The following is a 13,578-nucleotide window of genomic DNA, read 5'->3' as shown; positions in this document are numbered from 1 at the left end:
GTTACGTACGCAGGTGACTGATCCAGATAGAGAAGATGTTTAATTTCTTACTCCTAGATTTTTGAACTGAATTGAACTGTCATTCCAAAAATTTAATGGTACCTCTTGAAAATATTCGGAATGAACTTTCAAAAACTTAGATTTCTACTTCGTCATTTTGTTCAGAAAAGCTTCAGGATTCTTAACTGACTTTGGAAGCGACAGGAAACGAGAAAACGCTAGCTGATTACCTTTCATCTTATGTTTGTTTTGCCGCATAATCGGTGAGAATGAGCCGTATAATCGTTGTATCCAGAAAAGAGAGGCTAACCCCCTAAAGGAGACTTATTTTTGGTGTGATCTGCAGTAACACTAGCGTCCTTTCGTTGTGGTTTCCCTTTTTACATGCTTTTTTTCTCCTTTGATTTCTTCCCATGTTTCACATTCTTTCACACTTCTCCATTTCCACACAAATACTGTACATAGCACCAAATTCGCACATTCAACACACTTACTACACCTCTCACTGCACCAGCACTCGCACAAATTTGTGTTCGTCCGATCCCGGTGTGCCGCTGATAAAATGTCCTCATTATTAATCTAAAAACGAGAACCTTTGTGACTTGTCACAAGGGAGGTGGTCATAGGGGCTTTAACAGAGTAGCGCCAAAGTAGTACCGAGTAGAGAGTATCGATGTGTGCCCAAGTGCTTAGCTGAGTTCATATATTCTGTAGACTCCAGAAAGGTGAGATTATCCAATTTTTCTTCCCAGAAAAAACATGTTCCAGAGATAGGCTAACACTACACTAAATTTCAGAATCGTATTCATTTCTTTGGCTCTACGATTCATCAACGGATCGGATTTTGCCGAACACAGAACGAACACTTGTATCGTTGGACGGGACTCTGTACTTTTCCTATGTGACTAAAAATGATGAGACAAGGTAGGCGAGAGTTCGATTCGCCTTTGAAAGTTCTTTCTCCGCTTTAGTTTCTTTTTAACCTGTTGGGTTACCGAAAAATTCAGTCTTAAGAGAAAATCCTTCGCCACTCGTTTTACAAATCCACTCTCTTGCGATATTCTCACATCCAGATGGAATCACTACTTTTTAAAGATATCATGTCATCTCTTGTTGTCATATTGTTTGACAACAAGTGGTCGTCAAAATAATAGAAAATATGCTCTAGCTCCATGTTTTTGGTTGGTACTGTTGTTTTGGATACGAATTTAAAAAAATAAATGACAAATGTAATAGTTTGTGGGGCAAATTTGACAGGTTTTAGAAATCTTTGAAAAAAAAACTCCTCCCCTTTAGGGTCCACTGAAAAAATTAGCACAACTCTTTACTGTCTTGTCTCTTATTGTCTCTTAAAGTGTTTACATCAACACTGACTTATACGTATATAAAAAGAAATACTCTAATTTTTGTTCTACCTTATTTTCCTACTGGGCCCCACGAGGAAGTATGTATGGAAGTACCGTGCTTTCAAGCCCTTTTTGCCTTGATTTTTTCCCATAAAGCGTCAAAATAATGGAGGGTCGTGGTTGCCCGTTTCGTTTACACCTTCTGTCTCTGTCTCCAACAATTTGATCACGATTTTGCTTTGCAAACAACAGCATTTATTTATCGAGTTTTTTTTTTCGGCTAAAGCGTGACCTTCTTGCCTTAATGTAACAGTCCCTATCGCCTACGAGCTTTGCTCTTGCAACAAAAAAACTAATTTTAATTTCTACAATAAGTTTTTTTTTTTGCAACGGTTCATCCTCTGTAAATGAACAACCATCTTTGTGCAATTGTTAGTCAGCAGAGGCAATTAATAGGAAAATATTTCAAATGTAGGAATAAGATTTGATTCCTCACCACCTTCAGATCATTCAAAGCTCATGTGGCGAAAAGAAAGTGAGTAGCAAAATCGTAACAATGAAAAAGAAATACTCTTAAATTTCCTTATTCACAAAAACTAAGATAATCATTTATTTTTGTAAATAAGGAAATTTATGGAACAAAAAAAACCTATTCCGAGGATAATTTTCCAGATTTTGTGACAAATTTTGAAGATTTGAATTGGGGTTTGGGCTTTTTTGTAGCTGTTGCTATTCTCGTACAATATTGTATGTACATGCTGCACATTTATCCGATGAACAAACATTCCTTAAATGTCTATGATAAATTTAGCGGTCCAGTGTAAACAACAGTTCTTTGTTGGAAAGGATTCTCATATTGCTGTTTTGTTTGAAAAGGAGGTGTCCACTTGTGTCCACTCGAAAAGTTTTTGCTCACGAGTTTTATGTTCGCGTAGTTTTCGTGAATCTCTTCGACAAAAATATTTTAGGTAGCTCTCTAAATAGCATTTTTCCGCAAAAAATTGACTATTTTCATCAATTTTAGTTTCACCACGACCTTTTTTATTGGGACGTAAATTGTACAAATGTAATCCTTAAAGTCATCAATATGACATGAAACAAAGTACTCGAAAGCGCATAATTGAGTTCTAAAACGGGTGAATATTGAATTTTTAATATAAAATGAAACTGACGGTAAAAATAAATTTTTCAGCTACGCTTGCTCCCTCTCACTATCATCAACGCAATCGGGGCACTATGGTCCATTCTTCCGGCTACAAGTCCCTTCTCCACAAGAAACACCATTCCCGCCACGCATCGACTCTTCCCAACCACAAGTGTTCCCTGAAGCTCCTACGTTAGGATCTACAGTATACCTGGAATGTTTTGCCTACGGAAAGTGAGTGAAATCCGTACTCTATTCCAAGGTTTAAGTGAGGATATGATATTTCTATATTCTGAACTAAGAGCTGTTTGCCTTGAACACTTACTATGTAATATTATATCATTTTAATTATTATAATATTATTACTGTCTGTGCACTTTATTACAGTCCAGTACCGGTGTACAAATGGAGTCGAGTAGATGGAAGACGAGTGAATAAAAAAGCCGTCTCCATGCACCACGGACGAGTGCTCAGGATCGACCGTGCCGAAGTTTCAGACAACGGTCGATACAAGTGCTCAGCCGGGAATTCACTCGGAGTGGCAGCCGGAGAGGTCACTCTTTCTCTAAGAAGTTGGTTTAGCAGATATTATATTTAATAAGTTTATTTTTATAAATATCTATAATAGAGTGAACAGGTTCTCCTCAGACCTACCTAATTTGTCGTATCTACCGAAGTTAAGAAGCACATTTTTCTGCTGAAGTTACCCAAGGTGCTGACTGTATTTCGAACAGTTAATCTAGCAAAAGATTTCTTTTTTTTTTAAAAAAAAACACCGTCATGAGAATTTTTCATGGGTTTTCTCAGGCATTGCAAATTGCAAGTATTGCAACAAAAACGCGAAACACCTTCGCTTTTACAGGAATCAAAGGGATTTTTAGCACTCAAAGCTTACTACAAACTTTTTGAACTCTTTAAAGCAACTCTTGAAACTTGTAAAATTAATTAGATGAATTTCTACACAAGTGTGAGGGGTTACTTGTTCGTAGTAGTTTAAAGGCATCACTCCACGAATCTGAGGTGGTATAGATTTCAGGTGGAGTATTCGTATACGGGATAGTAGGTTATGGAGAGAAGGTGATTCCGTCCATTTCTTCCCAATTTCCGTAAAAAAACGGCCCGGACTGGAGCGCGCCAGCCCTGTGCGGCACTGCATCTTCCGGGCCGGTTTTTACTGCAATTAGGAAGAAATGGACGGAATCACCCTCCTCTCCATAATCTACCATCCCTTATAAGAATACTCCACTTGAAATCTGCACCACCTCAGATTCATGGAGTGATGCCTTTGAAGAGAATCCAGATGGTTTCATTTCTTCGATCCTATGGGAACGAAGAGTTGTTTCGCCCGAGAAATAAGGGTGAATGGTGATGTTTTTGTGTTGCTAATGTCTCTGGATACTGGATTTGCATAGGATATTTCTTAGCTCAATTGTGATACCTGCGAACTACGTCTCGAGTCCCATATATTAGCGGAAAGATCAGCATAATGTAGAAAATCTTCCAGAAAGCTGCCTCCAGTGACGTTGGAAAGAAAGGGGAAAATACTAAAGAGAATACAGTGTGCATTATTAGTAAGTCTAGTGAGTCCGGCACTATAGAAGTCGAAATTTTCAATCCAACAACTATGATTTTTGTGACTCAAAGGCATCACTCCACGAATCTGAGGTGGTACGGATTTCAGGTGGAGTATTCGTATACGGCATACATAGTAGATTATGGAGAGGGGGTGATTCCGTCCATTTCTTCCTAATCGCCGTAAAAAAATAGCCCGGAAGATACGGTGCGTGGACAAAGCTGACGCGCTCCAATCGAACTAGTTGTAGAAAATAGCGCGCCGGAACGCTCAAAGCCGCATCTTTCAGGTCGTTTTTTTACGGCAGTTAGGAAGAAGTGGACGGAATCATCCTTCTCTCCACAATCTACATCCCGTATACGATTACTCCACCTGAAACTACCTCAGATTCGTAGGGTGGTGCCTTTAATGAAAAGGAATTCCAGGGAATGAAATGTTAATAAGGTTTGAACCTATGGAATTATTTCCAAGTTTTGTGGTTATTGTTGCTTTCTCAAAAGCTGCACATCACGAAGTTGTGGTTAATGGGATCGCTCCATGAACAAACAATGCTGTATCTCACGAGTCTGAGCGCGATCATACCCAATTCTCTCTAATTGTTGTGAAAAAAGACGTATGAAACGTATTTGTCGATCGAATTTTCCTAAAAGGCACCTAATAACGTGTTGGATATGAGACAGCAGGATGATGCGCTGGGTCTACGACGGACAGTCAATGGGCCTCTGGCGCCAACTCTCCCAACTCGCTCGCCAACTCGCTTACAGACTCGTTATTAGGTGCTTCGTAGGAGGATTCGGTGCGACAAGAATGTTTCCTACGTTGTTCGTCTGCGTAACTACGGGGAACTGAGCGTGGTCGCGTTCATAATCAAAATAGCAACTCTACTTATCCGTGGAGTTCCAAACACCATCAGTTCTGTGGCAATCTGCCTTTAGATTCGCGTGAGGAATATATTTTTTAACTTGAGGGTTATGTTAGATAGGTCTAGTTTTTAAAAGATTCAGCGTGATACAAAGTTTCAAAAAAAAAACTAAAAAGTTTCACAAAAGTAATACAACAAAATTGATATTTCACGAGATGAGCTTTTACTGGTGACAGGGAAGTATGTCGACATCAACAGATCCTAAATACTGGACATTTTCAGAAGCCAGGAAGAATTCGTGATATTTTTCTCTTTTTTTGCAACCTCTTAAAATTCCACGTTTCCTTCTTGCAACCGACGTGATTCATTCAAACCATTTCTATGTCTAGTTATAGTTTAGTTTTGCAGCAAAACAAATTTCCACTTCCAGAGATTTTTCCTACGTTGTCCTGCATCCTCATACTTAAATAATATACTGGTATAAATCAGAGATAGGATCGGAGAAATGTTCTCCTTTCCTTTATTTTTTTGTTGTGAAGTACATTCCAGAAATTTATTAGGAAAGAATATTTTGTTGGACTGACAAGAATCAGTCATAAAATAAATTCTTTTCATTAGCCAGCTCACAATATTTTTCCTTGTTTCCTAAATGAACATTTGATACAGTGTGTTCCAAACTTATAGCCTCTTGTTGAATTTAAGCTCCTCCCACAATCATTCTACCGTTGGCGGACAGGCTAGTCGCAACGGAATCCACGTTCACTCTCGAATGTCCTCTTTCAACCACGGATGCGCATTCGACCGTCGAATGGTTCAAGGTGAGGGTTCTAACCTTTTTTCTAACTACTTCTAAAATTATTTTCGTTCTGCTTCAGGATGCTAAGCCAATTGTTCCTTTGCTCATGCCTAGTCACCAAAGAAAACGTTTTAACGTCGATCAAAATATGTGAGGATATTTTTTTACCATGAATTTTTTTTTTGCATTCATTGAGCTGAGTATGATTGTCGTTTCTCCAGTTTGACGGTGAACTCCACGACAACCACGGATTCGGGTGTCTACCAGTGCATCATCAGCAACGAAGTTGGGCTGGCCTCATCCTCAGCCTACGTGCTCGTTCGTGACTCACCACCCGTATTCCCACGTCAATCTATGCCTAGAAAATTATTTGCGGTAAATGGGAGCTCGGTGGTGAGTTAATGAGTCACGTTTTCTGTAAAACACTTGAATCAACCTGGTTGATTATAAAACAGAGATTATATCTAAACATCAGTGCAAAAAACAACAGCAAAACGAAAGTCTAAGGGAATTTATCTGTAGACAAACAGGATACCTTGTGCTATTATGAGAATTTAAAAATTTCAGTCCATTCCCTGTTTCTATTACGCATCTCCGAAAGGACATAGCAGATGGGCAGATGCTGGTGGCGCAAAATTACCACACAAGGGACGAGTTCGTGATCATCACGGAGTGCTGATTATCGAAAACGTTTTACATGGTGAATATTTTAATCCTATCGCAGAAAATCAATTGATATTTGCATTTTTGTAATCGTCTTGGTGGTGTATAATTCACATTCACAATACGCTATACTAGATTTTCTTTTTTGAAATTGGAAAAAAAGGAAAAGGTGCTTTGTATCCTTGGAATTGTGTTTCTTTCTGTGGAGCAAATCTTTGTTGCCGGCGAAGTTTAAAATATTGTTTTTCTAGGGGTTTTTGTCAAATTTGTTCGCATTTTCACAGCTATTTTTTGTTCCATTATTTTAATTTGAGCGCGGATGTAGCGCAGTCGGTAAGAGGTCCGCTGTGGTCGTACGATCGATTGCTCGAAACCCCCTAGTGCCGACCAAGTCTTTCATCCTTCGTCGAAAAATTGATATCAGACCTGTCTGGGAGGATAAAAACACTGACTTGATCATCTGCTGGCCCCCATAAGTCATTGTATAGGCCAACACGCTCCCCTAAACCTCAACGATTACGAATTGCAGTAAAATCCATTTGCGCATCCCAAGTGGACCGAGACGCCAAAGACTTTTTATTTTTAGTTATAAATCTTTCTTTTTTGCAACATATGGCACATTTTGCAGATGATGCTGGTTATTTCTTCTGCTCTGCCCATAACCGATTAGGGAAAGCCCATGCACAGATGGAACTTGTAGTTATAGGTGAGGATACTTATTTTGAAAACATTTTGATCTGATAATTTTAAATTCTTCCTTTTTATCTTTTCTCTATTTTTCTTCTTTAAACTTCTTGTTTTGAACATTTTTTATATTTCTATTTTTTCTGAAAGATATTTATACCATTCAGATAAGGCGCAAGTGCAAGTAGACTCACAAGGTTCGTTATCGCCTGAGGAAGCTATGAACATCTCGTGTTCTGTAGCGATCGATTGCGGAACGCCGTCCGACTGTCCGGAAGCGTTTTTCAAATGGACGTTTGACAATCGTTCCTTGGATTCTTTATCGGGACTACATGTTAAGACAAAAGTAAAAATATCGTTTTATAACGAAATTTTCTACCGTAACAGGTCTCGCTTTTAGTTCCGCGAACATATGCGCCATTCTGTGCAGGGACGTCGTCTTGTGCAAAAAGTTGACCTGCAGGTGATTAGGAGCACCACATACAGAGATGGCACGATAGCACTTGACATTTCAGATGTCGCCTGCCGGAATGGGTCAGCGTCCCAACAAGGTGGCATGTTTTTCGCTATACGGTGAAGATACGTTGGAATTAACACCGAAGCAGTTGCTACCCGCACCGCTTGCGTTGAAAGTTGAACAGGAGAAGCAAGCAGTGCGATTAGCATGGAAGAAAACTAGTACTCATCGAGATATAAGAAATCATGCAGTTAGTGGAGAGGTGGGTTTTAACGATGATGCGTTAAAGGTAGTATACCACGAATCTGAGGTGGTGCGGATTTCAGGTGGAGTATTCGTATACGGGATAGATTATGGAGACCGGGGTGTGGTTCCGTCCATTTCTTCCTAATTGCCGTAAAAAACGGCACGGAAGATGTGGCGCGCTCCAACCCCTTGTAGAAAATAGTGCGCCGGAACCCTCCTCCCCATAATCTACGACCCCGTATACGAATATTCCACCAGAAATAAGTACCACTCCAGATTTGTAGGGTGATGCCTTTAAAAATGATCTGATGATGAAGTTAAAAAATCAGTATGATTGCACGGCATGATTAACAGAAATATCGGTGTGATGCTGTCAGTTATAACTTCCGTAGCTGATATTTTTCAAATTCTGAGATAAATGTCTACAGGCCGATGCATCTGGAGGATACTTGGTTGAACTCCGAACTAAAGAAGATCGACAATGGAGGCCTGCTCCTCGAGAAGTCGTCGCTGAGACAGAATCGCAAAGCATTACTCTTGATAGTCTCACTCCTAACACACTTTATCAGGTAATAGTATGCGTTTACCTCAAGACAACGGTAATATCAACAAAAATCAACAATTTTTCCCAGACGTGCTTTACTTAACGCCTCGAACCCACTTAGCTTGCATTTTGTAAATACATATTTGACAGATGTAGGGCGGGTGTAGTGCAGCCGGTAAGAGATTCCGCTCTGACTGCACGATCAATCGATGGTTTGAAACCGATCTAGTGCCAACCAAGTCTTTCATCCCTTCGGAGTCGATAAATTGGTACCAGAGTTGTTTAGGAGGATGAAAACACCGACTTGACTTGACACTGACATCAGCTAGCCACTCGAGTCATTCTTTAAGATAATTACGAACGCGTAAACCTACACGATTCTGAATTGTTGCGAACGCGTTTGCGCATCCCAAGCGTATCGATTAAGCCAGACACTTTATCCTTCATCCTTTTTTACTTTAGGTTAAAAGGGTGAAGATAAAATGATTGACGTTGATCAATTCTGTTGCGATGCATTGGCACGCTCGACTTCGATTAAGAATCGGAAAAGTTCATGGACTTATAGGCCATCTACACAGTGAATAGCGGTGGTTAGCTAATCTAACAGCTCAGTGTTTTTGTTTTCTTCTCAGTCATATCTGATACCAGTTCTTGGACACCAAAATGAATGTAAATTCATTGGATTGCTGGATTCAAGCGGTATCGAATTATTGATCGTGCACACGCTGTACAATGCTATCCTCTTACCATTGTGCTATATCTGTTCTGTTCTAATTTGGAGCGAAAATCCCATTAGTTACAGTCTCTCGAAAATGTGCAAAAAACACAGCAATCCATCTAGTGGATATGTAAGCGTTAAGGGCCTCAGAACGAGAGCAAGCCGTTAAAACCTCCTGGTCTGCACTCCCCTGCTACCATGACACCACACAACACCTCCGTAGGCTAATTTTATTCGTCTGGTAGTTAAACAGTGAAAAACACACTAAAGTTTTCTTCTAAAAGTAATAATGAGGACAAAAAAGAGGGTAGAACTTTTAAAAGTAAGTCTAGAAGAAACTGAGAATTTACTTTGTGAAGCATGGTGTAAATACAGCAACTTGGTAGCAATTTCCTACAATTGTATTTTTTTTTTGCGAAATTGGTGAAGTTTTTTAAGAATTGATTGAATAAGATGGCGAATGGATCTGATCATTGATTCTTTGAGTTAGATGAATGGATTTCATGCTTAAAAGGATCCCCTATTTTATACATTGAGGCGGATGTAGACCAGTCGCTATGGTGTTCCGCTGCGTCTGCGTCGGTTGGAGGTTTGCACCCAGCTCGGTGCCAATCAAGCCTTCCATTCCTCTGGGGTCGACAAATTGGTTCCAGACTTGTCTGAGAGAATAAAAGCTCTGACTGGATACATCGGCTGGTCCCCGCAAGTCGTTGAATAGAGCAAAACGCGTTCCAAAATCTCAACTGTTACGAACTGCAGTAAAGGCGTTGGCGTATCCCAAGCGGACTGACACGCCAGAAATTTTGTCCTCTATCCTTTATTTTATTTTTCATTACTTCATTACTACTTTTGAAGCATGACAGGTAGTGAAAACACATGCTTGTTTTTTTTTCTGAAAGTACTCTTCCTAAGAAATGATCTTGTGGAATATTTTATTCAACTATTCTGGTATTTTTCAAAGCGCACACTTCGGTAATAACTTTTTTTTACCTGATTGTGGTGCGCAATTAAGTGAAACAGAACGAAGAAAAACAAGAGAAAATGTTCGCCGAATTTAGTTTCGTGTGCGAACGGTTGACTCTGCGACGATGGGCGACCCATCCGCACCAACTCCATGGATTCGAACACCGCCAGCTCCGCCAAGCGAAGCTGTTGAAGGGTTGCGATGGAGAGCACTCGACAACACCACAATTCTTGTGGAATGGGATCCGGTGGAAACGGTAGTTGACTTCTATCTTTACGCCATATGTGAGCTATTTTTTCACTTCTTAGGTTCACAATTCCGGCGAACATCTTCGTTACCGTCTCTCTTGGTCGCTAGAGGATAACAATGACGCTAAGTCTGAGTCAGAGGGGAAACGGAAGTTCCACTCCTATCACATTGGTAAGCTATTAACTTGATTAAAAGCAGCGTTCGAGGGAATTTTCGAGTTTCCGATTTTTCCACTCTATTTCGATACATGTCCTCAATCTGTTCTCATCTTGCCGGAAGTGTTTTCCCAGACCTCGTGCGGATTGATGCCTTTAATTACGGATTTGTGGGTAATTGGTTGGTTGCACCCCTTCACCCTCAAACTTATAATCTACGTTCTTTCTATTACCTGCTGGTGGTGAGAGCTCTACCTCGAAAATTTCTCCTAACGCTGCCTTTAAGCTGTACAGCCTTTGAAACGTTTACCTTTCCAGAAACAAAGACACCGCAAGCAATTGTGAGGATGAACGCAACAGATGAATGTCGAATGTTAGTTTTCTCCGTTCGACCAATTAACGATCAAGGAATCGGTCTTACCAGCACCGATACAGTGGCATTCATAAACACCAAAGGTACAGTTCTTTTAAGTTCCCTAGAAAGTCTACGGATTCACTATGTGTAATAAATATTCCAATGGAATTTGGTACGTTTCAGGAGAACCACGACAGGTATCCTTCACAAACGCCACTGTATTGAATTCAACACATGCGTCATTTTCATGGGAATGGGACAAAGTGAATGAATGTGGGAGAACGCGAGCTGTGCAGGTACCATTATGAATATAAAATAGTTATTTCTCATATTCTTTTCATGTTGTAAGGACAAGGTTTCCAAATTTTCTTTTGAGTGGCAATCTTTGAAATAAAAATAGGAGTCGATCCGAAGCGATGTGAAGATCTAATTTTTGTTGGTGTTCGACTAGATTTGAAGATAATTATAGATGGGGACTCTAGGAGATCCGCACGCTTCATGACATTTTAAAGATCGGGAATGGTATGGATATAATTGACGGGAATCAAATAATGTGCTTCACGTATTTTTGTGGTTAAAGGAAATGCATAATTCTCGAAGACCCTCCAATATGCAAAATATTCGCATCAAATAAAAAAGAAAACATAACAGGAATGACTTTTAAATATGCTATTATTCAAATTAAATACTTTCATAAACTTATTCATTTTTAACCCTTTCCACATTTGCTCTCATTCACCTGTAAACTTTCCCGCAGCGAGATGTCGACTTCATGTGTACTGTAGGTTGAAGCTAACTAACTACTGACTAACTACTTCATTACTGTTGCTCTATTTGTCAAAAAAAAACGTTGTAAAAAGTTTGCTTTCGTGTAGTACTTTTTGAGTAGAACTAAGATTGTGATGGATCTTTACTAGTAACGATGTCCTTACACTAGCAACGATCCCCTTGCATCTGCCTCCTTATGTCAAAGCTCACTGATGTCTTGACACGGCGCCAGCTCGTCGGTCACAGTGATTCTTCTTTACGATTCATGACTGGATTTTTGGCTGTTTTGTGAAAACCTACGCTAATAATGCTTTCCTTAGCCATTTCCTTAGGTTCACTAACTCCTTCTATTGTATTTATTATTGTATTCGTAGGATTTTTATCGCTTCCATTTCTTTTACTCCGGGATTACCGGGATTTGTCTGCGTCCCATTCTTGGTAAATCGACGAAACACTGAAGTTATAAGATGCATGGCAAGCCTATAACATCTAAACTTGGACAGCCAGTGCGCAAATAATGTTGCGTGGGCATCGCAATTATCGCAAAGTACAAACTATGTCTTTTTCCTCCATGTTTTGAAAAATACCACACAGTAGCGTAGCTTCTGTCTTGACCAACGTTTACTATGTATCCGTCTTCAAAAATTTCAGCTTTCGTGCTCCACCGAAGGCAGCGACCCGATCGTTGTTGCTGTCTCAGCTGATTTTGCCAAATGGGACCTTGGAGGACTAAGTGCGGACAGTAAATACAGTTGTATACTGCGCCCGTTTGACGTTGAGGTAACCATTTTGGGCCCATCACAGATTCGAGTTCTGGATCTTGTGCACTGTGTGAAACGATGTGTCCTCTTTTTTAGGACAATCAAGGTGAACCTAGCGCTCCTGTGGAAATCGTAACCAAACAAAAACCACCTACTGAAGCTCCTACCATCAAGAAGCTTTCCCTCAGAACCTTGGTAAACAGTAAACCATCACCTCTCGTCTTCTCGATACGCTTTGCTTATGTGTTCTTTTCTTCAGGAAGATGACGTAGGATACACAACCGTTATCGAATGGACAGCAATAAATATTCCAGACACAAACTTCACTGACGAGACGTCTGGATATAAGGTTAGCGCTGGCCGTTGTTGTACTGGAGGAAGAATTTTCTTTACATGAAAGTTTTGTCAGAAAAGATAGTTCCGAGTCAATGTCATTGTCATATTTAAAAGGTTTGAAATTTGTCAAATTTGTAATGTAATTAGATTTGCGAAGTCACGGGACAAATTAGGGGCAAGAAGAGTTCTTTTTCTGTCAGAGTGCATGCGCATGGTATTTGCACTTACAAGGTATTGAATTATATAAAAATGTATCTCCGACAATGGCTATTCAATGCATCCAGGAACTGCTGTAAAATTTCTCCTACCAAATAACGAAAAATGGTGCACATTGTTTGCGCCCTATGAAGAAGTATGTACTCCGGAAAATAAAAGAGAATAACGTCTTAGTTTTTTTTGCTGTCAAACTTTATTTTTATGGATTCTAATCCCTTTGAAGATATTCTGTTCGCGAATCATCTACAAGAATCAAGCCTAACCAATTGACGATACCAGTTCTTTTCAAGCAGATCACGGAATCCACTAATCTGAAATCGATGCAACAAACAATTTTAAATACATACCTACTGAAATTTTAGATATTTGTATACGTGTCGGAGACGGCTTCGGAAGCAGTTGTGTTGACCATGCCTATCAATAGACTTTCGAATCCTGAACGGCCAAGCGCTCGTCTAGATGGCCTTAGACTGATGTACTTGTATACTATCCAGGTAAACAACTGAGAAAATGTGGATGAAAATATCGTTACGTTCAATTTGTCTCAGAATTAATATACTTAGGTGGCTGGCTACAATTCTGGTGGATTGGGTCCGCTTAGCTCTCCTCGTATCATTCGCCTTGGACCGCAGTACTCTTTGGATGAACCGTCTTCTGCCCGTTCTCTCCGGTTTATGTATAGTCTTTTCGTGTTCTGGTGTTTATTTGTTTAGATTTTCTGAGGATCCTAAGAAAGAGTAG

The 13,578-nt window shown here is 39.9% G+C and overlaps 1 protein-coding gene across 2 annotated transcripts in view; it reads left to right on the top strand.

Moving 5' to 3' along the window:
- The window catches only part of RB195_000973 (uncharacterized protein), a gene marked incomplete at both ends in the record, with an annotated part of 43,490 nt that extends 29,940 nt beyond the window's left edge, over positions 1–13,550 (top strand). For both annotated transcript variants that reach the window (XM_064197542.1, XM_064197541.1), the window contains 21 exons: positions 798–924; positions 2,539–2,724; positions 2,878–3,062; positions 5,628–5,743; positions 5,801–5,871; positions 5,943–6,114; positions 6,289–6,421; positions 7,013–7,090; positions 7,236–7,414; positions 7,469–7,531; positions 7,584–7,787; positions 8,200–8,340; positions 10,092–10,253; positions 10,306–10,417; positions 10,720–10,857; positions 10,940–11,052; positions 12,176–12,304; positions 12,382–12,480; positions 12,545–12,634; positions 13,200–13,331; positions 13,401–13,550. In XM_064197542.1, the coding sequence (XP_064053422.1) occupies positions 798–924; positions 2,539–2,724; positions 2,878–3,062; positions 5,628–5,743; positions 5,801–5,871; positions 5,943–6,114; positions 6,289–6,421; positions 7,013–7,090; positions 7,236–7,414; positions 7,469–7,531; positions 7,584–7,787; positions 8,200–8,340; positions 10,092–10,253; positions 10,306–10,417; positions 10,720–10,857; positions 10,940–11,052; positions 12,176–12,304; positions 12,382–12,480; positions 12,545–12,634; positions 13,200–13,331; positions 13,401–13,550 (2,780 nt within the window). The remainder of the gene's footprint in view (positions 1–797; positions 925–2,538; positions 2,725–2,877; positions 3,063–5,627; positions 5,744–5,800; positions 5,872–5,942; positions 6,115–6,288; positions 6,422–7,012; positions 7,091–7,235; positions 7,415–7,468; positions 7,532–7,583; positions 7,788–8,199; positions 8,341–10,091; positions 10,254–10,305; positions 10,418–10,719; positions 10,858–10,939; positions 11,053–12,175; positions 12,305–12,381; positions 12,481–12,544; positions 12,635–13,199; positions 13,332–13,400) is intronic.
- Positions 13,551–13,578: the final 28 nt, after the last annotated feature.

This window comes from Necator americanus, chromosome IV, assembly GCF_031761385.1.
Source record: "Necator americanus strain Aroian chromosome IV, whole genome shotgun sequence".
NCBI lineage: Eukaryota > Metazoa > Nematoda > Chromadorea > Rhabditida > Ancylostomatidae > Necator > Necator americanus.
The sequence above is the reverse complement of the archived record's forward strand: the minus strand, read 5'-3'. Positions and strand labels throughout refer to the sequence as shown.